Source organism: Uranotaenia lowii, chromosome 2 (genome assembly GCF_029784155.1).
Source record: "Uranotaenia lowii strain MFRU-FL chromosome 2, ASM2978415v1, whole genome shotgun sequence".
NCBI lineage: Eukaryota > Metazoa > Arthropoda > Insecta > Diptera > Culicidae > Uranotaenia > Uranotaenia lowii.
The window spans coordinates 138407571-138433724 of NC_073692.1; the positions used below are offsets into that span (position 1 = coordinate 138407571).

A 26154-nucleotide genomic window follows, 5' to 3' on the forward strand; every position below is an offset into this window, starting at 1 on the left:
GTTTAAAGTAACAACGAGAAAATCGTTCTTTTATATAGACCAACGAGAATCGCATAAAGTTTAATATGAAGATGTGATAAAAAATATAGTTATTAGCAAAAATTAAAAGTTAAGAAAAGGGACGAAAAGATTGATTCACATAGGGGCCGTTCAGATACCACATGGACATAAAAATGAGATTTTTAACCCCCTCCTCCCCCTCCGTGGACATTTGGCAAACCCTTGTCTCCCTCCCCGTATGTCCACGTGGACAGATTTGAAATTGTTTTTTTTTTAATTTAATTTGTAATAATTATAATTATTATTAATTTCAAAATTATCATATTTATAGATTGCTTTCAAGTGGCTACTAGTTGCTTAAACTTAAACTGGAAAGCTTTGCAATTTTAAGATTTTGATTAAAACATCTTAATATTTATTCACCTTTAGAAAATGTTTTGAAAGTAAGTATGTCCACGTGGACACTACCCAAACCCCTACCCCCCTCTCCGTGGACATTTTCATACCCCCTCCTCCCCCCTAAGTTGTCCAGGTGGTATTTGAACGGCCCCATGTTAGTTTTCTCTGACCGACTGACTTTTTCAAAATGGAACTATCAGATAGAATTGACTCTCCTACCAGGCTAATTTATTTAAATTTACTTTAAAACAAACTCCAATTTTTCAAAGGAGTGTTTTTTTTTTCAAAATCATTTGGATTTATGAAAACTTAACTCGAAGCAATGTAAAGTTGTCTATAATTTATCGTTCACCCAGAATGTTGCTCACGCTACATCGTACTACCCCAGATGGCAGCAGCGCAGCTTCGAAAGAGCGGATTGTCAGTGATCTAAATCGATGGATGAAGTCGTCTGTGGATGAATTTTATAAAACACTGAACCAAATTGAATAGCAGTTTTCAATCGACAAAATGAAGTTTAATACTGTAGTCACCAAAATTAGTATGGATTGAAAGTTTCTGAAAACGACAGAAAATGGGTGTGCGCATTTTTTTTTCATTGAAGTACCGATAGTTGTGCGTTTTTTTTGAGGATTGCTATCTCACGTCGGTTTTAGTTTTTTTTAGTACGAGATGTAAGTTCAATTTTGAGTAGAGGTGAAATGGATGACTTATTCGCCTATTTCCGATGATTTCGAGTCTCAATGATGATTGTGATAACGAGAAGAAGATGACCGATGATCGTTTTTGCAACAAACTTAGGACTTTATTTTTTTCTTCCTCAAAACAAAATGGTTGGTTAGTCTTTCTCGTTTTTTTCCTTCTCTTGTTTTTATTTTGCTGGGTTCTCCCTCTGTTCGTTCTCGAACGCAGCCACTGTGTTAGTTTTTTGTGTTTGTTTCTCTGTCGTGTATGGATTTTCGATTATTAGTTGATACATTTAAATTTGCACTAATTTCGATAAAACCGAAATCTACTTAAAGGTTGCCTTTGTTTTTCTTGGGTTAGTTTTGTTTCTTTGTTGTAAATTTTACTAGAGAGAGAGAATAATAATAGCTAGCAATAGAGAGATTAAAATGTAGAAAAACGAAACAATATCGAATCGGAAATCAGTTCTTCGTCTTTTTTAAACTTATTTATTTGTTTTCCTTATTTGCCTTCCGATTAAATAACAGTGTTTTACATAGTATTAGTTTAGCTACAGTTACCGTGTTTGGGGTGTTTTTCTTTTGTGGGTGAGTGTGTATGTGTGGGTGAAGAATCGGAAAGTTGAGTTCTCCGTACTCGGTTAGTGTGTTACAGTATTTTCGCTAGTATTTTTTGTTTGTTTTGTATTTTGCTTACTCTGATGTTGGCCATCATCGAAAGAGATGTATAACTTTACAATAAAACGACTATTCTCGGTATCAAAAGAGAGACAAATAAAAATAAAGAAACAACAATAATAAGGATTAATCAGTTTATTAATCGTTCAATATAGTTTTTGTTTTTATGTATAATAGATTATAATGTTCAGTGAAACTTAAAACCTACCCGAATTTCGCTATTTTCTCTAGTTCTGTTTTTTTTTGTTTGTTTTGCATTTAACTTTTGCTTGTTTTTTGTTTTTATATTCAACAATAGCTCGTTCTGGGTTGCGTAAAAATTTACGCAAGAAACGCGCATACATTCTTCCACTGTAATATTTATACTTTCTGCTGTTCCTCTGCTGTATGCGCTTTTATCATTTTAATTTTCTTCTCTCGCTTTGTTTTTAATTAAATTAAATTAAATTATAATAGATTTCTTCTTGTTTTTCCTCACTTTGCTTGCCCGCTGACTTTGCAGCGCTTAAAATTATTGTGTTATATTTATGTATAGAATTTAGATAACTATCCTTACTAGTATCGTAATGACGAATTTTACTCCTTTGAATTTTTTGTTTGTTTATGATTAGCAAAAAAATTCAATATTATCTCTAACGTGTTACCAGCGTGTCTGTCCGCCTACTTGTCGTCTCTGTATCTGTTTCGGCAACTTTGCTACCGTGTTGCGTTCTGTTTCGCTTCATTTTTCTGCGCTCTCTCTCTTTCGGGTTGCTTTGTTTGTATCGTCTTCGGCGCAGAGAGATAGAGAACAGAGTTTTTTCTTCTGGGACCAAACTTTTGATCTCAGCAGGAGTGAACCGATAACTTTGTTTGTGTGTGTTGTTTTGTTTTGCATCTGCTGTTCTTGGTTGTTTTTTTCTCTCTTGTTTTAAATATAATTTTTATATTGTATATTATGTAATATATATATATCATTTAAGGCAATTAATTCTTACATTCATGAAAAGAAAACGGGGACAAACGAGCAGCTTCAAACTCGTGGCAGTCGAATTTGCGGATGCGATCGTTTAATTTTTTTTTATTAGTTTTCTTTTGTTGGTTTCTACGTTTTTATCATTCGGCAGTCAATGCCAGAGCTTTCAAAAGGGTTCGGAAATTTCTGTTGCTATTGCTGCTTCAATCGTATTGGTTTATCCAGTGCGTCCAAAACTGCTGGCTCATCCACCGTTCTAATATATATTCGATTTACGTTTCAACATTTGTGTATGTGTATTTGTGTTATAATTCTTCCTCTGTGTTTATGTTGTTGTTTTCCGTTTTTTGTTTGTTTACTTTACAGATTTCAGATTTCGTATGTTTTCGTTCGTGTGTGTGAGTGTGTGTTTGTTTCATTAATTTAAACATTCTTCTGCAATTGTTTTAGTTTATACTTTTGTATTTTCTGTTTGTTTGTTTTAAATATATATATAATTTTATCATTCTTTTATATATATAGAAGCACCCATACATTTATAAGTTCTCATTTTCCTAGCCGCAGTTGCCAATAAAAAAAAGGACTGCGGACTGTGTAACGTTCCTTGGTTTTCCTCGTTTCGGTTTCTCTTCGTGAACGGTTCCCAACTGAGCGATGAACTACTACATGCTCTCTCCTGTGATGGGCTGTGTGTCGACATTTTTGAGACAAACCACTTGGCCACACCTTTCGGCTTCCGGAGATCATTCCTTTGTTTATGTCTGTTTGTAGAAATGTTGTGAGAGTGTGTCAGAGTGTGTGTTTTCGTCTGTGTGCGTGCAGTCCGTATCAGATCTCTCTCCGAGAGTTACCGAGAGGCAGCAAAAGGTTGCCGAAGCTGTGTCTACACAAAGTCTTTCGGAACCATAACTCTATAGACTACTAAACGAAGATTGTTTTTAAGAGACTTCAGTATTCATCGTTTCTGTTTTAATTTCCCTAGTTAGTAAATCAGTGCGCGCGCCTCTCTTCTGCTTCCTTCTCCGAACCTGCTGTTTCTGCTCAGCGTTTTATCCTTGCTTCAAATATGTAGCCGAATTGATCGAAAAACTTGCATCTTCTGGTTTCGCTCGTATGTATGTTTTACTCGTTTTATTTGGTACGATTTAATCCCGAAAAAATGTAGAAAAAGAACCTAACGCTATAATCAGTACGATTTTTTCTTTGTGTGTTATTATTTTTGTATTTCCTTACAATTTTCTATGGAGGGGTAGTTTTGTTTTCGTAATAATTATCAGTTTTCGGGTTTATTCTCATTTGTTGGGCCGACTTTCCGTGAGACGGAAAGCGGCTGAAGATTTTCGTACAATGTGCCAATTCGTCAGAGTGTTTGGAGAGAAAGAGATAGAGAGATTTTTACTTAGTTTTTTGTTAAATCCTGCATCCTATATTCTTCCACTAGTAACTTTTTCCTAAAAATTAATTTTTGATTCTCAGTAATATTAGTCTTTTGGGTAAAAACACTAACGTGTGTATGTATGCGTGCGTTTAAAGAGGGTTAAATCAACTGGACTCGTTCAACTCTGTCTGGAGGCTGTTAGCTTTTACCAAACCGGAAAAAAAATCAGCATCAGTTCCTAAACGAAGATGCTAAGCCTAATCGAAAAGGAACGCGTTCATCAATAGATAACTGGGTTATGTTCAAACTGGTCTGGTAAAACAAATTAAAAAAAAAAGTACATTAAATGTGTGGTTTTGGATCCAGATTTTTACGAGACCCTTATTGGCTAAACTTCCTAATATGATTCTCTTAAAAATCTGAACCAAATCTTAACGGGAACATTACTAACAGACATTTGTTTTTTCTCTTTTAAACTCGCCAATTGGGTGGTAAATTCTCCTATATCCACGACAAAAGTCACCTTATTTATGTTCGCGAGCGTTCGTAAAACTGGTTCAAGTCTTTAAATTTCCTCTCTTTTGTTTTCATTTCTCCTCTAGGGTTTGTTCTTGCTTATCTAATACTGTTTTTCCAAACGCTGGCTTTCATAATGTTTCCAATTTGAATTGTATGTTTTGTTCCAAAATTCATCCTAATTTGCTTACAAATTTCGAAACCTGTACAAAATAAACTTCAACATTTCCAGTACACAACATGTAATTTTAAACTAGTACGGGAGATGGAAAACCGAATAAAATTAAAAGAACATCGAACGAAAGAAAACCTCATCAGGTTTGTCTTATTTTTTACTTTTCCAACAAAAATGGAAAATTGTCCTACCTAAAAACTCAGAACTCATAATGATTCACAGAGTGTGTGTGTAAGTGTTTGTTTGTTTGTTTGTGTATTTATCTTTTTTTTGTATTTTTTGTGTGTATGTGTGTGAGAGAGATTCTAATTTTGCATTTTATATCATTTTCTCTTCAATCCGTCCCGCTGCAGTTAATACTCGCGTTTCTCCTAAATTTTTCCGTTCCTCATCTGCTTTGAAACCTCAAAAAACAAACCCTACGCAGCTCTCTTAAACTGTTTTCCTATGTTTTCTCAGTTTTGACCTAATTAAATTTTCTGTTCTCTAGTTAATTCGATATCAAAGTTCAACTTTTTACAAATATTTTTCTTCTTAGTCCCACCTCACTTCGTCGTGTTTATCTTCGGCTTTCCTCCCCGTCTACCTACGCTTGTGTGTGTGTGTTCAACAACGAACAACAACTACGAATTTGTACGTGTGCCGCGTTTGAAGAAAAAATAAATAAAATCAAAGTCAGAAGGAGCGCACATTTCCAGTGGATGAAACCGAAAGAGACGAAAAAAGGGATTCGATTTAAAACAGAAAAAAAACGCTAATTCAAAATTTTAAAAAAAAAAAACAGAACATGAACAATCAACAGAAACAATATTTTACGTACCATTAAAAAAAATGATTACTATCCTTAAAAAAATGTACAGTCGATTTTTGTGTTAACGTGTGTGTGTGTTTGTATGTGTTTTCATCGGTTTTGTTTTTCATCTGTTGTTTTTGATGTAGTTGTGTTGCTTAAAAACTAAACTTATCACGCTACAGTGTGTGTATCTGTGAGTGTGTATAAAGATTAACTACAAATTACATCATTCTTTTGTTTTCTTTTGATTTTTTTTTATCAACTTTCAGTTTAAATTAAAAACTTCTTCAAAAAGACGACGACGACGACGATACGCGAAAACGGAAAAAATAGTAAAGTAAAGAGATATAAATTAAAACTTTAAAATAATATAACAATCATTAAATTCATTTACATCAACAACTACTATCGCGTGTGTTCGCATTCGTGAGTGTGTGTTTTTCTTCTCTTTTGCTCTGTGTGTTTGTGTGTGTGTGTTTTTTTGCCTTCAAATAGCAACATTTCACTAACTTATTAAACTTACTAATAACATTTAGATCAAGCTTTGCGATTCGGGTTGAGCGAAGGCATGATTGATTGCTAGCGATTGGTTGAAGTGCTTTAGTGAATTTTACTCGAAATCGTAAATTTTATTAGATTCGATCAAAAAGATGTTTAAATAAACGCTTTAGAATGTCGAACAGATTTCGAACATTTTTAAGGCTGTCAAAATTTATCTTGCATTCGAGAATGCACTGACAGTTTTCATGTTTTTTTTGTAAAAAAATCGAGTAGTTTTCTTTTTCAAAATTTTGACATACAAAAACTTTAAATTAAATAAATAAATTTCCGATCTCAATATCGAGCATATATTTTTACATTTTTTTTCATTTTTTGCTATCTTGGAGCTGTATGTCTATTCTTAGGTCTGATTATTGCCAGTGCTGTTGAAATCTGAAGTTTTCGTGCTGGTGATTGGCAACCTTGCCAACCAGCGACGGCGAAAAATTCATCAAACACCTCGGCAACCCTCTCTTTTGTTTGGTTTCGACATTTGGAAGATGTTTGATAGATGTCTGGGCAACATGAAAAGTCGTCAGTGAATTTCGCCGTCATTGATGTTGACGATAACTCCAGTTTGTGGATTCAGCAACAATATGTAAGAATTGGACCAACGAAATTATTTCCAATCCAATAAAAAAACTGGCAACCCCACTCGTGTTCCAATAACTGTCACAATATTTAGAACTGCGTCAAATTAGGTCCAATTCTCATCAGTTTTGGACCAATCCTTATACCAGTTCTAAAAATAGTTGAGTTGAAACTGGTATAATGGACCACCTGTGGGTTTGCTTGTCTCGAAATTTGCGTTTGAACCAGCTGTTTGGACCAGCGATACAGTTACCCATGTAGTTTTTTTTTGAATTCTTAAAATTTGTATTAAACAATAAATGTTGAATTGGTTTCCGATCAGATTTGTCCTTTCTATATGTCTCTCGAAAATCAACAATTGTTTTAATAAGAGCCTTCGGAAAATTTAAAAAATATTAAAATTTGTCTTATATTCGATCAGTTACTTAGTTTAACCTCATGAACAATTGTTTTTTGGAACAGAGGAAATTGCTTAAAATTCTCAAATCAAACTGCTCGAATTTTTTTTTTATTGAAGTCAATGACCTGAGGTTGTTATACTTAGAGGTAGTCAAGCAAATATAAGAAAATCTAAAGCATGAAATTTTTCAGAAGACCGAATATTTCCTACTTTTCCCAGTTATATGACAGTTCAAAATTGAATTACATAAAGTTTTGAATTCATAAAATATTTCTAAATCAAATGTCGAAATTGTGTCTTAAAAAGAGAAAACTTATTTCAAATTAAAAAAAAGTTTTGCAAACTGGTCTCTAAGTTTGCTAGACAAGCAGTATACTGATTTATCAAATTCCTTTACAAAACTCTCTAATAGCGTTTTTGTTTATTATTCACCGGCACGAAAGCAGTGGCAAACTTTATATACAACCCAAATCGTCGCCCGGGACGATGCATATAAGTTGTATGCATCGTCCCGGGTTCCAATTTTGTTTGTTTATGAAGAAAAAGTTTGTCCCCGTGCCGGTGGATGATAAACGAAAAATGCTTTAAATTTCTTAGAAACAGATCTTAGGCTTTAAGAATTTTTTTTTTTCGCCTTTTGTAAAGTGATTTCAGTCTCAAAAAAACCATCACAATTAGTTGATTTCCACGATTTCCACCATTCATCCAAGTGTTAGCGAAAAGCCATGCCTGCCCTACTCGAATCTGCTCGACCCTCAACTACACCGCTCGAAATGTGCCCGAACGATTCGTTGCCTAACAAACGATTAAAACTGTCAACAAAAAAATGCGCCTACAGCTATGCAACCGCACGCCCCATACAGTAGAAGGTTTATACTGCTATTCGTGTGAACATTTACCCTCGAAGCGTTTGTTGATGCGACTGTGACCACCTTCCACGTTTTTTCCCTGCCTACTTAACCGTCGATTGGGTGATTACTTCGCCGTCCTGCTGGATGATGATGATGAACGTGTTGCTATCGGTGACCTGAACCGTTGCCGGGGGAGGTGCCCTACGATGCTGGTCAGGTGCCGACAAACCCCGTAGATATTGCTCTGAATGCGTTGGTTGATTATGGGATTCGTGTTCTTGCTGATGATGTTGATTATAGCTGATGGTGCTGCTGCTGCTTGTGGTGGCTGCTACTACTGGAGGCGAAACCGGAGGCACCGGAAGTTGTTGCGGATTTGAATCGTTGCACGGCTCCAGCGACGCTGGGGACACTGAGAGCTGGTGCTGCTGCGGATCCTGCGGACTATCCTGTTATGTCATCAGATCCTGCTGCGAGTCGATCGTGAAGAGCTCTTTGTATAACGCTGGGAACACGTACTGCGGGTGGTCTTGTTTGAACTTTTGTAACGCTTCCATGTGCATGATGGAGAGTTCACTGCGGGGAGAGAATTGAGGTTTTTAAAACCAAGATCTTATGAAGGGGGAATAATCATAACCTACCGGAAGGTTGGGATTTTGTTCAGCAGGATTTCGAGCACCGTCACGTCGCCCTTGAGCGGGGCGTGGTTGGCTTCGATTTCCTGTCGTATGGCGGACATACTCATTTCGAACAATCGCTGGATTTCCGTGTTACCCCGGACTCCGTTTCGTTCTGTGGATGGAAAAGAATCAGAAAAGGTTATAAAGTCTCAGTATAACTAAAATTTGTCAAGTATAACAAGCCTGGAAAAATTTATGATGATTTTGCTCGAAGTCCCCATGAAGGAATCCAAACATCCAACTCTTGAGCAGCAACTACGATTTGACGAAACACTGAATGTATGACCTTGGTATTAGTGGTAATCTTGGTTAATCTTTTTTAAGACTTTTCATCTACGTGCACAAAGATTTTGAGTTGATTTTGGCTGCATCTTAAAGGTCCAGCTTTTTCAACGAAGGTTTCCTAATTAAAAAAGGTTTTCCTGAATTAAATTTCATTGCTATATACCTACTGCAGAACACACAAAAATTTAAAATCTGTACATGCATTCTCGGATTTTTTTTTAAATCCTGAAAAAAACGGTATTTGATTTCCAGTTTTCCAATCCAAAAACAGGACAACATCCGGGACAAATCTAAGCAAATTCCAAGTATTTTTCGGAAAAAAAGCTAAGAAAAACTTTAAAAAATCGCTTCAAATTTAAACTTTCTATCGACACCCATAAATAGTTTGAATTCATACAGAAAGTTTCAAATTTTTTTTGATGTTTTGATTTTCCGGGACAAATTTGGGCAGTACTCCAGAAAAACCGGCCAACCAGGCCATTTTTGTCTTTTTACTGAATATCTGGGCAGGCACTCCGCTCGGGATAATATTCTTCGAATCACAATAAATTTTGCCAATTTTCACAAATTTCGAAAGGAAACCCTCACGAATCTCGTGCGGTTTCAAAATTCCTGAATTATGAGGTAAAATTCCTACGTGTGCACAGTAACTCGATCAATCGTGGAGCTCATCTGTCATTGCGCTCATTTTGTCGTGTATCGTGTACTGCAGTGATCATTTTCGTAAGTCAGTAGTGAAAGTATTAAGAAGGGGAGAATGAGGATACTTGATCCCTGGGGATACTTGATTCCTTAGCTATATCTCGAAACTGGAATGTCTTACAAAGATCAAATGTTCTAGAAAAATGTGCCAAAATGAGCAAAATAACAATGCTTGTAGTTAAAATTTTTTTAACAAAATAATTGTTTGAGTAATTGAACTTTGTTTGAAAAATTTCACAAAATGTAACTTGAAGATCTTTTTTCATCATTTTAAAATGTTTCTTACATGGGAAAATTATGAAAAAAATATTTTTACCAATGTATCAATCGTTCAAGCGTAAAATGAACTTCATAATGCCATATTTTCAAAGTAATGGAAAACTCTCAACATTTTTCAGAAAAAAGTTTTCTAAAATGTTGATTATGGGTACAATTGATCCCCTAGAGTTGGGTACAATTGATCCCCCTTCCAAATGGCATATTCTTCTTCTGAATTGATCGTTAAGACTGCTGATTACGAAATTACTAATATTTATCCAAAAACTAATATTTATCAAACAACTAGCTGACCCGGTTTGCTTTGCTACACCTTCCAAAAACAAATGTAATGTATAAAATAATTCAAATTTAGATTTTTGTAAGCATTTTTAAAATCAAATCTCATCGTAGTTCAGAACCAAAAACTTTGAAATGAGAGCTGCAGCTGGAGTTCCGAATTGCAGTTCAAATATGGTATATATTATTTACTGAACTTGATCTCTAAACTTGTTTTTCAAGATCTGAAATTTGTACTCTGTTTTAATTCTTCATAATGATTTAAATAACGTCAAAATTAATTGATTTTCCACCTTTTTTCTCAAAGTGGGGAGTTACGAACTTCCATAAAACATTTGTCACATCTATTTTTGAGTAATGCCAAATATCCGTACGCAAAAAACCCTCTTTTAAAATATGGTCCTTCTTTGAAAAGCTTTTTATCTTAAACTTACATGGGAGCTCCCCCATCTTTTACAATTTTGTTCCCCACTGCTTGAAGAAGGTAGGCTCGAGTCTACATACATTTCTAATTGAAAGAAAAAGATTCGCATATTGGAATTTATTCCATATTGTACTTTATGGAGATAGAATTTTGAAAACCGATCAATAACGTGAATCGGGACAGTTTTTTGAGTATATTCCTAATATTCTGTATTATGAGCACTTCCAGTTCCTGATTAGCTTAAGATGGTAAATTTTTTGAAGTTGAAAAATAAGCTATAGAAATTTAAAAAAAAACGATGAGAAGGATTTTTAATAACCATTTCCAAACAGCTTTTTTCACCATCCTCGCCCTTCGAAGCTGTTTGCATATCTATCCTTTTTGCGCCAAAATTATGTTTAAACAATGTTTCGCCATATGCCAAACTCGTGGACATGAGATATTAAAGCTTGAAGTTTTTCCAAACAGCACTTATCACGGTATGAAAATTATCGATTTTAAACAGTGCCAATTTTTTTTAACAAATTTATTAACGCAAAAAATAGAAATATTTAAAAAAATATCAGTTGCACCACTAAATAAATTTTTAGCGTTTTTTATTTTCTCTTTAAAAGTCAAATATTCAAAAACGTTGGCAAAAACAAATTTCTAAGTTAACATTTGTCCCGTTTATTGGGGCAAGTGTAAATGCAAAGCTTATTTTCAGATGCGTCAGAGTAACGGCTTTAAAATGGATTAAATACGTATTTCTGTTTGTTACTCCACTTTTAACGAATGCTATTCAAAGCATATGACCTTCATTTACAAAGACATTTTAGAATTTTAAATATCTGCTTCAGTTTCAACATTCGGAATACCCCTTCTGGTCTTTCCAACATATTGAATCATTTTGAAGATGATTATCTTAAAAGTTCGACGTTTGCAAGGACAGGAGCGAATATTGTTTTTAACACTTAGAGGGTATACTAAAAATTTCTCATAAAATTTTTGCTTCCAGTTGAATATCAGTTCTAAAGTCTCCGAGTTCCAGATTATGGCAAAAAAAAATTATATGTTTTATTCGATCGGCAAAATGTCAATCTGGGTCACATCTAGGCGTCATTCATAACCATGTGCTGTACAAATGAGCTAGGAATCAAGTGGAAAAAAAAATCACATCAAGGCTTCTTATCGCCACCACTTGCATTGAAAATATGCTTGGTTGAGAAATACGCGCCAAAATATTCTCACTGATCAGTATGCTATGTCATGGTTACTATCCTATCACGACGTTGGCTCGCGACGCCTCGACCTTGGAGACGAAAAACAAAACGCCCAAACGAAAAAAAACTCGAGAAAATGGATGTCATGACTTTAATTTGTTTCGAAAAACTACAAATTTTGTATGGAAGCCCTCCCTCCCTTAAGTCGGAGCGGTTTGTAACTATTATAGAAACCATCCCCGGCTCCAAAAACCCTCAGATGCCAAGTTTCACGATGATCGGTTCAGTAGTTTCCGAGTCTATAGGGAACAGACAGACAGACAAACATTCATTTTTATATATATAGATTGTCTGAAGAAAAGAGCAAAAATAATTAATTTTCTCTTAATTATAAAAAATAGCGCCTTTAAGTATGCAATGTTATTAGCATTGAGATAAAGTTGAAGAATTTTCTTCTTATGTCTGCTATAAATTGTGAAATGAGAACAAACATGACCAAAATAGTCAGTTAACATTCTATCTTGGGGTTTTGTTTGATTTTTGACAAGGATTAAGGCTTCCTGAATAAAAGATCAAGTCTCCTTCAATAGGTGATCAAGTCTCCCCTAACATCAGAAAAATCGCAATCTTTTTACTCCTACGAAAATGCTTCTAGTTCATCTAAGGGTTCAAGTATCGTTCTAATTTTTGGAGCATAGAAACTTGAAGTGAAAAGCTGTCAGAAAATGTCAAAGACGGCGAGTTGCTAAATTTTTCCAAAAAGATATGGTGAAAATAAGAAAAGGGGATCAAGTATCCCCACTCTCCCCTACTGATGATGTCAATCGTCTTTCAACGATCAGTCGGCGCTGTGTAAACTCAAATTTAAGAAATTCGTGCAAACCGGAAGGCTCCGGTCTAGTGTGTCCATCTTTTTTCCGGTTCCCGGGAAAAATTGAAAAAAAAGATGTTTTAACCCTTTACGAAAGCAAATGAAATCAATTAAAGCATGGATCACTACAAATCTGGACGCATTAAATAGGGTCTATCTCGGAGCTATGTAAACAAAATAAAAATGTTTTGTGCTCAAATTGTAGGGTTTTTATTGCACTTTCAAGGAAAAATAATAAAAAAAATTATTCCGATGTTGTTTTGATGAAATTTCGTACTTTTTGTCGAGAACCACTCATCTAAGTTTGGACACCCTATTCACTGACCTCAGCGGCCATTTTGTTCCACAATCTCTTCATCTCTGTTGCATCCCGAGTCGTCCTACCATTCTTCTTCATCTTCTTATTAACAATTGCTCAAATTTTTTCGATAGGGCGGAATTGAGGGCAGTTGGGTGGGTTGACGTCCTTTTCGACAAAATCCATCAGTTGGCCCGATACCACTGTAGTACCTCTTCGCTGTAGTGGCAGCTAGCTAAATCTAGCAAAACTTTTCTGGTTCTTTGTGAGATCTAACAAAAGGAAAAAAAAACATTTTTCAGGCACTCCTCCTTGTACATTTCGGAGTCCATGGTCTTGTTTTTCACAAAAAACCGGGGTTTTTCGGCCGCAGCTCCAAATATCTTGCCAGATCAAACACTTTTCTGCAAAGTTATTAGCAAAAACGAATTTGAACTTGACCTCACTCCGACCAGTGGTATTGTAAAACTTTTGGTCAGGAAGCCTCCTCAAATCAGATTTCGCGATTTTTGAACCAGACCACATCGGGATTTAAACGTGGGTGTCCAAATTAATTTTCGTCTCGCGGCTTCTATCACGTGTAACTTTTTGGAACAAAACGAATCGTAATAAAATTTTCAGCACTGATAGAGGAAACATTTCCGAACAAAGTACTGTCAAAAAATTCCAGATCCGACAACTAGGAGCGCTATGGTATAATAAACAGTGCGTCCAGATTTCTGATGATCCATGCTTTATATGTATGTTTATGGTAAATTTATTTTTCAATATACTTCTAATGGATTTTTCCCTTTAAAAAGTTTATTTAAAAATAGTATTTCTACTGAACAAATTTTAACTTCTTTCATAATACATGCTGTAACCGGTTAAACCAATATTGGTTAGATACAAGCTCTTCATTCGAAAAAGTGCAGTAAGTTAATAAGTGTACTTACAAAAATAAGGATCCATAAAATCAAAGTGTATGAGTAAATCAATCTACAAAACTGACTGCTTTCTACTGCAATTAATTGACAAAATTGAGAAAGATTTATCAATAACGATAGAAGTTTGATGGATAAACTTTAAGTCATCTATTAAATATCGTAAATTCTCAAGTATCTGCCCATTTGTTATAAATATTGTAATTTTTGGCTGAAAATTTTGACCGAATTGAAAATACTAAACGATGAGAATTGCAAAACGGACCGTCCCAATTCTTCAAAGTATGTTTGTTATTTGAAATAATTTGTCGTTTTTCACTTTTAATGCTATGTTTTCGGACGAACTAAAAGCTTTACCATATATCAAAGTAGAACAATATTTTTTTTTGCTGAATCAGACTCATTTTTTCAATAGAGGTCGTGTAAATATCTGAAAAGAAGATTTACTTAGCAAATATGTATGAATTTTGGTCTTCTTATGTACGCGTATGTGAAACATACGGTTTAAAATTCGCAATGGTTAGTCATCTTCTCCTTAACAAAGAAGATAAGATAATGGCAATGGCCAATGATGGAATTTAAAAATAGTCCAACACAACATTTCCGAAAACATTTTTTTTTAAGTTTCTGTCAATCACTGTATATCTCACTGCTGTCTCGAATTGTCGATGATCGATCAAGCACCTGAGCACTCCTAGAAATCTCATCTCGGATTACAGGAGCAATGAAACATCACGAGTTTCGGTAGGATTTCTACTCAAGTTACGTTTGAATTTAAGTAATTAATATCCCGAGTGGGAAAAATGATGGATATCTAAGGACAGTTTACAGGGAGCATAACTTCAATTGGTCACCATCTAGTATTCAACCTACCTGCTTGTGGACAAAAAAGATATGTAACTGTTTTTTAACTTCAACGTATGTTTTGATGAGCCTTTTCATATGTGGCACTGTATCGAAGCTTAAAGGTCATATGACTATCCAAAATAACGCTAAAATCCATTATTTGATAATCACGATTAAAAGTTTGATTTTTCTTTCGTCCGTGTTAAAATACAATAGTTACAAAACACTTAAGACCAGCTCAGGTTTAAAACAGTATCACGGAATCGTATGACGATCGATAGAACTGTTCATGATCAGAATTTGTCTTTGTTTCTATGTTTTATTTGAATAGATAACTGCATTTTAAGGTTTTTAAGAGATTCTCTTTAGCACTAAGGAATTCAGCACTTGAGCTACAATGCTCCATCAAACTGCTTAATTTCTTCATGAACATGACGTGACATAATAAAACACAGATTCTAGGCTGGATTTGAGTTAATAATCAGGCTTCTTATTCAAAAATAAAAATTTTTCTAATCAGTCAAACACAGTTTTTAAGTATGAGGTCGTGGATGGCTATCTTGTTATTAAACGGATTTGAGACCAATTTTCGACCGTAAAACGGGGTAACATTGATCATCGGGATTAATTTGATCAACATGAAATTTTTCCACATAATCATCAATGACTAAGTTTAAAATTAATATATTTTGATATTTTTATCTACGTTTAAAAACCTACATGTTGAGTTTCAAATTGAGAAAAACTTGTTTTGATTTTGAAAATTCCAAATGTAAGAAAGAATCCCTTTCAATTGGTGAAGTTTGAAGGAAAAAATGAAAGTGGAATAATGCGAGGGCCTAGATAATTGATTGGAGGCAATTTTTTTTTTGTAGTTGAAATTTTATATGAAATGTTAAAAAATTGAGCAGCATCCATCTTTAGATTTTAATTGTTGTTCGACCTTAACACATTAAGGACCGCGAAGTTGGTTTTTTTTTCGGCCACGAAGAAATCTAAACCAAGAGACACCGAAATTCAGCATTGTATATCTCAGAATTTTGAGCCACCGAAAGTGTTGTGTTAAATTTTGTAGAGTTTCATGATTATTTTTATATCATTTGAGTTTGTTGCCTTAGTTTATCAGTTACTAGCTTTTTTAAATATTATGAAGGTGTTTTGTATCCTTTATGATCAAGAAAACTCGTTAAAATCGTCAAAATAGAAGCTGATCAATGTTACCCCTAAGCATCAAATTCTAAATAAAGCTGAAATCGATTTTTAAATCAAATTTTAAGTAGTCTAATAAATTTCTGCAATCATGTTTTACGTGCACAGAAGTCCAGTACTTGTTTTAAAAATATGAAATATGCCACATTCCCCTTAGTAGAAAAAATATTCGAGAAATATTGACAAAAGTTATCAATTTTTCCCCGTTTTACGGTATTCGGGAATAGTTAAAGTATGGTGGATGATTTTGGTTAAGAAATAAGTACTTAGGACCGCGTGGAAGCCTTCGAACTTCTGAGATTACTAAATTAACTAATCAAATAGATGATTTGTTATGGAAATGGAAGTGGAGATGAGCAGAAACTTTAGCGGATGTAAATTCTTGGGCTGGTGAGATTTTGCAAATCCAGAAAAGCTTTCTTCACCGTGAACTCCAGAAAAATTGTGTTGGAAAAATACCATGAAATGATGAATATGGGCCCAAATCTACCCGGAAAATCAATATAGAGGAGAAATTTGGTTTTAACTGGAAAATGGTGCTGCCATTTACGACTTGAAACTGGAAAAAGTGTAGTATTGTGAAAATAAAATCAAAGTTTTTAAATTCCAACCCTTTTTCTGATTCAAAATTAACCCAACACGTTTGTTTCTTCATTTACCGTCATGTTCTTCATTTGAGCTGTTTGATAAAGTAGTATAGCTCAAGTGTTAAATTACTGAGTGCTAGAGGAAAATCTCTATAAAAAACCCTAAATATCTTTGAAATACTAGAAAACGACTTAAGGGGGGGGTAGGGTCTAACGGGTATAAAAAAAACTCCATTTTCACGATTTTTTTCTAGAGCTATCGTTCAAACAAATGTTTTCAAATTTTTTGCATTATACAAAGCATTGTTAAAAGAACATTTAGTAATTTTTTCGTAGAAAAATATTGAAAAATGAGCCGGTGACGGAGCACTTTCGAGGATGCCTTTTAGAAAACAGGATTTGCGGTGGACACTGTATCTCAGCACAGAATCATCTGAAGTCAAAAAATCAGAGCAAAATATTTTTAATAGATGTTTTTCTGGACCCCAACGTTTTTATTTAACTTAAAAATATTTTTATGAAATTTTTGTGGCTGTTTGAAGTAAAAACTACGATTTTTCACTTAAAAATCCGCCATTTTTCACCTGTAAAATCTCCCCAAAGTAAAAAAATCAAAAAAGAAAAACGTTGGGGTCTGGTATTTTATATGTAGAAAGTATGCTCCAAATTTGAAAAGAATCGGATAAGTAGTTTTCAAATGACGATGTCCACGGACTTTAAAAATGTGCTTTCGAGAAAAACGCGTTTGAAATTTCTGCTCTTGCTTTCTTGCAGTATTAGATAGGAGGAGATAAAGGCCTATAACTTCTTCAGTTTTGCTTCAATCGACTTGAAAATTTGACACAACATTCTTGAAATGTTTTACAATAAGAAAATAAAAAAATAAAAAAATCGATTTTTTTTAAGTGTTAGACCCTACCCCCCCCTTAAAATACAGTTAAATAGTCAAATAGGTCGTAGAAGCAATATTATTAACTTTTTCACAGAAAATTATAAGAAATAAAATCGATATTTGTAGAAAAACATAAGTGGTATGCACAGCAAAAATTATTTCCTGTAAGTTACGCAAATGTCCTGTAACAAAAAGGAGCAGGACATTTACCATAATTTTACAGGTCGAAAAACAAATTACGTGATATTTAATTTTAAGTGTACAACTTTTTTACAGGACATTTGCTGTAATAATAAATGAATCTTCGTTAACTTTTAAGGAAAACAATTTAAAATTATAGGTTTTGTTAATTACAGGTTGTTTATTTTAAAGGTTGCAGTTTCAGTGACACGTAATAGTCAAAAATTTTTTCTGTGTATACATTTCTTATTCTGCACTTTTTTTTTTTTACATATTTTTGATCCTCAACGACAATTGCTCCATCCAAAAAAAGTCAACTGATGCTCGATTTCTCTGTTTGAAATTTTTAAAACTAATAGTAGAAGATAATTTTGACGAGTTTCTATCATTCATATTTTATAAGCAAAACACATAGTGGTACTATTCTTGTTTCGCTCACTGTATAAGTAGACTGAGTCAATTTGGGGTCATTTAGATTTGGTTCAAAACTCATTCATGGTTTTTTGCAGAATTTTTTTTAGCAACGTTTGCATTGATAAGGACTAAATGTAAGATTTCTGTAAACTTAGTATTAAGATAATCATTCAGACATCTATGTCAGATGATTTAATTTGTGGTAAACAATAAACAATGAGTAAATTTGAACTTTAGGTTTGCATGGGAAAATTGAATATTTTGTACTGGAAAATCAACATCATTTTTGTTTTTTCTGTGGAACCGAGCCTGCTGACTGTTTTGTGCCAATTTATAAAGGAAATTTACCGCTTAACAACTTTGTCTAAGACCGTGACTCCTTATCTTTTCAGACAAATAAGTTATTAGGTGTTGAATGAGGGCATGCCTTTTGGTATGCCCCCATTCAGAAGACTTAAACGCTATCCTCTGAGCCACGGTCGGCGTCATCTGGAATCCTAACAAGCTTTAATCGCTGTTTATTTTGCCCTGAACTATCATCGCACAGGAAACGCAAAAACAAGGGAAAACAACAGTATGGCGAACTCATATAACCAACACTGCGAAACCAGCATTGCCTTTACTACGTTTTGAAAAAAAAAATGAAACAGTATTTTAAATCATCAAACGCACAAAATCTGAGATTTTTTGTAGTGTACTAGTAATTTGGCATAATTCGGTTTCCCGGCAGATATCCTTAATTTGAGAACTCGTTTCGAACATTTTTCTCTGTAACACTTAACCAAGACGATTTGATAGATATTATGCAATAACAAGGCTCGATGTTAGACGAGGGATTCGGAATTGTATGTCGAAATGTTTTAAGTCAAGTTGTTCACTAGTTTTACTTGGCTCAAGAGTGAAGATCATACGTACCAGGCCACAGGAGCACCAGACTTTGGTACAGCGCTAGCTCCGTTTCCGTGAGCTTCAGCTCCGCGATACTCTTGGCCGTCTCGAATATACACGCGACCAGCTTCATCTCGAACGAATCCGAGGTGTAGAACATTTCCTGCGGCAGCATAATGTCCCCGTAGAGCACCGCATTGGTGGAGAGATCCATCAGTCGAGACATGCGCACGATTGCCAACTCGAACGAGCCGGTCTTGAGCAGGAGAATCTGGATTTTGAAGGAAGGATGAAACGTTGTAATCGTGGTTCAAAGTTAATGAAGTAAACCTCTTAGGGCTAACGTATACTTACCTGATCGTCTTGACTTAACCGCATGAAGCCCGGTATCAGCTTGGCAAATTCGATAATCTGCTGAATCATGGCGGTCAGCTTCTCTGCACAGTCGAGCCAAAGCTCCTCTTGGCTCATGTTTTTGTAATACAGAATGCGGGAGACGTCCTGAAATTTTGGAAAGAAACCGTTGAAGCGTTTGTTTCCTTTTAAGCGTTTGTTACGTATGGTTACCTGTGGCTTCCGGAACATTTCATGCACAATGTCCAGCTTGTGGTTGGTATTTGCATGCGCTTCCGCCAAGGTTTTGATCAACACGTCGTTGATATCACCTTCCGCTGTAATTAAAATAGAAAATAATTATTTAGCTGATTGTTCACACTTGAAAAAGGGACGCACTCCAGAGTAATCTAACTAAGCGTTCAAATTAGTACCGACCACAGCCAAAGAGAACATAAATAAGAAACATAAATTTCACTAGAACTAAAGGGTAACAAACATCGATGAGTAAGAAGATCAACAACAACACTGAGGAGATAAGGGCAGTGGCCCCGCTGGAAAAAGGGGGGCCCCCGCGCTAGATTTACCCCATTTGGTGTGCGAATCGCAGGAACTATCGTCCTCACCGCCAAAGGAAACCGGTGTGTTCTGGCTGACGATCGGTTGCTGTTGTGGTTGTTGGGGTGCCACCGATTGCGGTGCAGCTGGGTGCGTATGTGGATGCGCAACCGGAACCGGTTGGCCCGGATCTACCCCGGCATGGCCACCGCCGACATTACTGCCAACCGTCGACACCGGGTTCTGCTGGCAGCAGTCGCTTCGCCTTAGGTTGTTACCTGTTACTTCTGATGGTCCCGCCGAGGTGATTTCCCGAGGTGGTCCAAAGGGTGGTTGGATTTTTTTTGCGAGTGTTTGTGGGTGGGTGGATTATGTTGGGCCCCCGCCACGTGAACCAATGATTGATTGGGTTGGTGATGGTGGTTAGCATAATACGAAATATATAAAATTTCAAACAAGGGGTGCGGGTTGGTTAGTGGTTGATTAATTGGATTACTATGTGCAGATAGAGGGACCACGTGACTGGATATAAGCATATCTACCTATAAGTATTCGAATGATATGTGGCAGATTCGTAGTGTTTTTATTAAATCTTTTTGTAACCCTTTCGTGACGAAGCCTACTTTTTCGAACAAAAAGTTTAAGCGTGGAGCATTGGCTCGGCATTGAAGAAAGCTTCAAACTGAATCCTATATCTAATAATAAGTTTTTATAATTTCAATCAGAACAACTGAAAATCCGAAAAAAGTCATTACATCTTTTTCCACACACGTTGTGCATTCCAACACAAGTGGCTTCATAATTTTCTGGATGAAAGTAATACCTACTCAGACTCGTTTTTGTAGTTCTATGTTCTGTCATTATATTAAAGTTTAATAAATTTTCACCTTAAATTTTCAATTAGTTCTATGATTTAAGATTCCTATCTTGGTTTTAATTTAACTTCACATTGCGCATATGTATGTACCAATATTCTGTAACGAAAAAAAATCTCCAAAAAAAAAATCTGGTATGAAATCGGAATGTTTTGTAAAAAATCCGGAAAATTTCCTCAAAAATCGGTATGTGTGGCATCACTGGATACATTCCATGTACATGGGCGACGGGCGCTCGCTATCCCGGTGTACGATTTCTCGTGTGTTAAACGGAGAGAGCAATAGCCTTCACTCTAATTTCACTCTGATTAGCTGTCATTCTTATGGAAATCTGTGTAAGAGTGAAAAGCAGGCTTTTTTCTTTTTAGCAGGCCCAAGCCCTATTTCGCACTAGTCATTTGCTCACTATTGATCTCTCTGTTGCTTCTCTATCATTGCGTCGGGCTTGCCTCTGTTTACGGCAGGGGTGCCAGGTGTTGTTGTCAAAAATCAGGACACCGCGAAGAAAAAATCAGGATTTTTCAGGACACCTCTGAATTCAAGGAAATAATTTACAGATCTGTCGAGATTACATAAACAAAGGCGAAATACAGGTGCTGTAAACGCCTTAAATTATGCAACAAACGTAAGCAGCTTCTTGGCTGACCTAAAGTTAATATCGAAAAAAAAAACCATTTCAATATCATCTGAACCGGCGATTACCATCGGTTAAGCGGGTTTTTTTACATATTTGATCGAATTTCTCATAGTTTAATTAAAAATTTGACTATAATTTAGATGTTCTTTTTTTGAAAATCAGAACAATTCAGAACACTTTAAAGACACATTTTTAATAATCAGGACAATTTGAGAGTTTTTGACAAATCAGGACGGTCTCTCGAAAATCAGGACGAATCCTGATGAATCAGGACATCTGGCACCTCTAACTTACGGTCAAATCCAGGGTGGGTCAGTAGGGTGGGTGCATATTGAGGAAAAGTTGGCAAGGGGTACCAAAAGTTTCTCATTGGTGGGGGTGGAGACGGAGCGTTTTTTGACAGCGAATTGTTCGTCTACCATGCCTACGATTACGATTGCCTGTCACAAGATGAACGATTCCGTGCATTGGTATAAGAACACACCTGAAGCTTTACCCTCCTTGGTCAAATCAAGAAACAGAGTTGGGGATTTTTTTTTATTATCTGACAATTTGCGCCGGGGGTCTTCAGATTTTCCCCAAAATTGAAAATTTGGTTCATTTTTGCGACTTAAAAACACTTGTATTTTTTCAGATTTCTAACATTTTTATTTGTTGAGTTAGCTTCGGTTAAATTTTTTTGTAAATAAAAAATAACCGTTTTTCAAAGCTACATAACTCTGTTATTTTTCAACGGAAATTATAAAATAGCACATCAAAATGCATTGAAATTTTATCAGCTTTCCAAATAAAATAGTTGAAAAAAATTAAATAATTACCTTCATCATGAAAAGTTGTAAATAAACTTTAAATGGCGTCTAAAAGTACCGTCTGCACCACCGAATATTTTGCAAAAAATACCATTGTATAGCTCGATTCCTGATGCAACTTTTATCTGAAGACACCAAAGTGGGCCATCAACTCCTTGAAGAGTTATGAAAGAAATAATGACGATAAATCTCTTTTTTTGCGACGAAAACAAACAATGGTCGAACAACTGCACTCACATATGGAGGTAGCGCGCACTTCTAACAACATGGAAACAATAGAACTTATCAAAGCAGGTAAAAACACTTCTTTTTCGTGCTTTGTAGAGTGTTTGCAGCAAAACTGACTTTAAATTTTAACCAAAATTCTTAGTATCGTATTGTTAATGTGGTATAACTAATAATGGGAATGTTGCTTTAACAACCTGGTCATATACTATATAACTTATTAACTTCTCGATCAAAGATCATTGTGAAGCATAATCAATGCCAATAGTAGAAGGTTCAGTCCCTGTGTTTGGGATCACAAAAATGTGATTAAAAATGAAATATAGGCGTGCTTTACATTGTTTTTATATCGGGAGCTATGCACTGGACACCAAAATCCTTTCCCATTGATAAAAAAAAGTATGAGAAAATGGCACAAATGTTGTAAAAATAATCGAAGAGCTCAGTATGGCCAGCCCAGGCTGTAAAATGATGAAAAAATGATACTTCTACCGTATTCGTTTTATACATTCGCCCAGTTTTGAGGTTTACCATACTAGAAAGAACATAATTCGTCGTCAGTGTTTTGCTACCTCGATCGCTCACACACGAATCTTCAGAGTTCCACCGTCCATTTTATATAAAATCTGGGGAATTACGGATGCAAAACTTAGCGCATAAACTTCTAAAAATGACAGTAAAATGTGCATAACTTGTTGTGACCTGGTGCAAAACTGAGTATAAACGAATACGTTATTTGATTTTTGGATATAACATGAAGTCAGTTAAGCTGCAACAATCTACCGCCCCTACTTTCATAACAGTCCCATATGCGAAAACAAGCAAGCGAGGAAATCAGCTTTTTCTGTTTTGGAATATATTTTTAAATTGTGACCACCACTTTCAGCATAAACGAAAATCGTTTCTAGGTTGTCATAATATATCGTAAGACCTGGAATTTTTGAAATTGGGTTATTGGTAAGGTCGAGAGCACCATTTTTATTCATTACGGGACTGTTAATCGACTTTATTTGAAACCTTTTTTGATCATTTTAGAACTTCTAAATGCAATTGCCAGAAAAAAGCATACTTTTGGAAAAAATATCGTGAATTCCACATTGTTAGTTGAATCTTTTTACGATTTTTGACTGCATCCGATAATTTTTCGCTCAGGAAGTCATTCCTAAGAAAGTCAGACCTTCCTTCGAAAACTACTGTGCATCATTCGACATCAAGTGAATTGAAAAAATGTTTAAATGATTCAAAGCAATAAACCAAAGACTATTTCGCCGAAAAAAGCATTGAAAAGTAACCACATCCGTGGTATTTCACATATGGGGCTGTTATTCAGATATATTCCATATACGACAGCCACGAATTGATATTTTTTTCGATATTGCTAGAACAAAACCTCTTTTTTAAGTGTTCTATTTTGAAGCCTTATGTTGAACTAAAATGATGAAAATTCATATGGGACTGTTATGCGAGTAGGGGCAGTCTGAAAAGGATAGAAAAATAGTGTTTTTTACCTACTTTGATAAGTTCTTTTGTTTCCATGTTGTTAGAAGTGCTTGCTATCTCCATATGTGATTTCAGTTGTTCGACCATTGTTTGTTTTCGATGCAAAAAAAGAGATTTATTGTCATTATTTCTTTCATATCTCTTCAAGGTGTTAATGGCCCACTTTGGTGTCTTCACATGAAAGTTGCATCATGAATCGAGCTGTACAATGGTATTTTTTGCAAAATATTCGGTGGTGCAGACGGTACTTTTAGACGCCATTTAAAGTTTATTTACAACTTTTCATGATGAAGGTAATTATTTAATTTTTTTCAACTATTTTATTTGGAAAGCTGATAAAATTTCAATGCATTTTGATGTGCTATTTTATAATTTCCGTTGAAAAATAACAGAGTTATGTAGCTTTGAAAAACGGTTATTTTTTATTTACAAAAAAATTTAACCGAAGCTAACTCAAAAAATAAAAATGTTAGAAATCTGAAAAAATACATGTGTTTTTAAGTCGCAAAAATGAACCAAATTTTCAATTTTGGGAAAAATCTGAAGACCCCCGGCGCAAACCCGTCAGATAATAAAAAAAAATCCCCAGTTGCCAATTCTACGAAATCTACGGATTATCGAAAAAATTATAGGTACTCTGCGAATAAACGAAAATTCTACTTGAAGACAATAAAAAATTGGTAATAAGTTTCATTTCAGTACAATTTTCGTTTTTCGTCCAACCTACGGATTTGAGCGGTTTGCAATCTGGCAAACTTTCAAGAAGCAATCATTGCTGGTCAAGGTTCCGAGCAGACCAGTTACACAGAGAGGTTGAAATCAAATCTATTTTATAATTGGTAATTTTTTTTTTTGAAAATGGGATGGAAAAAATTAATTTTGAACCAACTCCAAAAAAGCTTTTGCAAGAATATGGAAGAATTGCACCTTTTTGTTTTCCAACCCCAACAGTTTTTAATCGCCAGCACTCACATCTAATACAAGAAGCCTTGAAAGCCGAAAAGGCCAATTTTGGGCAAAAGAATCGTCAATCAAACGAAGAAATGCAGCTTGGGGGCCATCTTACCCCGTACGTCTGGGAACCATCTGATGAAGCCATAAAGATTTTAAAATGTCTCATCTAGATTATCTTTACAATTTATAAATTCCATTCCTGGCCATAAGTTATTAATATATTTTTAGACTTTCTGTAAAATGAGAAGTTAACATTTTTTCAACTGTCATTCCAATATGTAGGACTTACAATATTCGGATGTTTCTTAAAATTTTTCTAGAATCCCTTTTCTCGTTATACAGCACTTTTGCTCCTGTGCCTTTTTACTTGTTTGGATATTTATCTCAACTGTTGATGAACACTCATTTTGGTTCTCGTAATATGTTAAGAAAAAATTTTAAATCAAATTGTTTTTAAAATCTTTTTGTTTTATCCTCAATCCATCATTTTCTGGTTCCGGATAGATATAAAAAATATCTAAATTATTTGATTGATTATGAATGTTTATTTGTTTAAAATTGGCTAAGAATTCTAAATCTGCTTCTTCATATCGGTTGCTGAATCATTATTTAAAATCTTTATTCTGGGTCTAAATGGAAGAAAATAATTTTACTAAGAGTTATTATAAACTCCATGGACATGGACATCAAGTCCATAATTGAATATACAGAGTTGAAATCATCAAAATGAACGTTGAAAGTTTTTCTGTAGTCTTTTAATACGAAGTTAAGGCTGCCTCACAATACCGCGTCGGACGTCGCGTCGTGTCAGCTGTCAACGCCGTCGTTGAGTACTAAAACGCTGACGCGACGCACCCGACGATTTTTGCATCACAATACAGCGTCAGGTGACATAGCAACCAAAAGTTTGTTTTGGTTCGTTTCTTCGTTCACGGTGTAAAGTTTATGCGAGTGAAATTAAAAATTTTTCGTTGTGATTAAATTAAAAATTTATAAGGTAGAGCAGGAAAGCGGTTGGTCGTCTCCCAGGAAAGTGGAACTAAACTACAACCAGTCCCATTGGCGGTACTAGCAACGCCTGCAGAGTAGACACCTTCCAGAGCAGACGTCTTCAAGGGAAGAAATGATGAATATTCCGATGGTCTACCTCCACCCAATTCTTCTACCGATAGTGTATCGACAGCTCCCGCCAGAACCAAGAGTGAAAATCTTATTGTGTTATTAGTGTGTGATTGTTGTGTTATGTTATCTCAACAAAGGCAGCAATATAAATGATTGTTTTTTTACCCATATAATTCAAGTTTTTCACATTTTCAAAAATAATTTAATTCACTTGTGTATATTT

At 35.0% G+C, this 26154-nt stretch overlaps 1 protein-coding gene across 6 annotated transcripts in view; it reads right to left on the minus strand.

Annotated features, from left to right (window-relative positions):
* Nucleotides 1-1883: 1883 nt before the first annotated feature.
* Nucleotides 1884-26154, minus strand: part of LOC129749572 (probable nuclear hormone receptor HR3) — a 74399-nt gene continuing 50128 nt past the window's right edge. For 2 of the 6 annotated variants that reach the window (XM_055744592.1, XM_055744595.1), the window contains 6 exons: nucleotides 19839-20096; nucleotides 19486-19589; nucleotides 19273-19419; nucleotides 18946-19189; nucleotides 8604-8754; nucleotides 1884-8538 (listed from right to left, as the gene is read on the minus strand). In XM_055744592.1, the coding sequence (XP_055600567.1) occupies nucleotides 8415-8538; nucleotides 8604-8754; nucleotides 18946-19189; nucleotides 19273-19419; nucleotides 19486-19589; nucleotides 19839-20096 (1028 nt within the window). In that variant the 3' untranslated portion in view covers nucleotides 1884-8414. The remainder of the gene's footprint in view (nucleotides 8539-8603; nucleotides 8755-18945; nucleotides 19190-19272; nucleotides 19420-19485; nucleotides 19590-19838; nucleotides 20097-26154) is intronic. The other 4 variants (XM_055744597.1, XM_055744596.1, XM_055744593.1 and 1 more) reach the window with 3 other exon arrangements.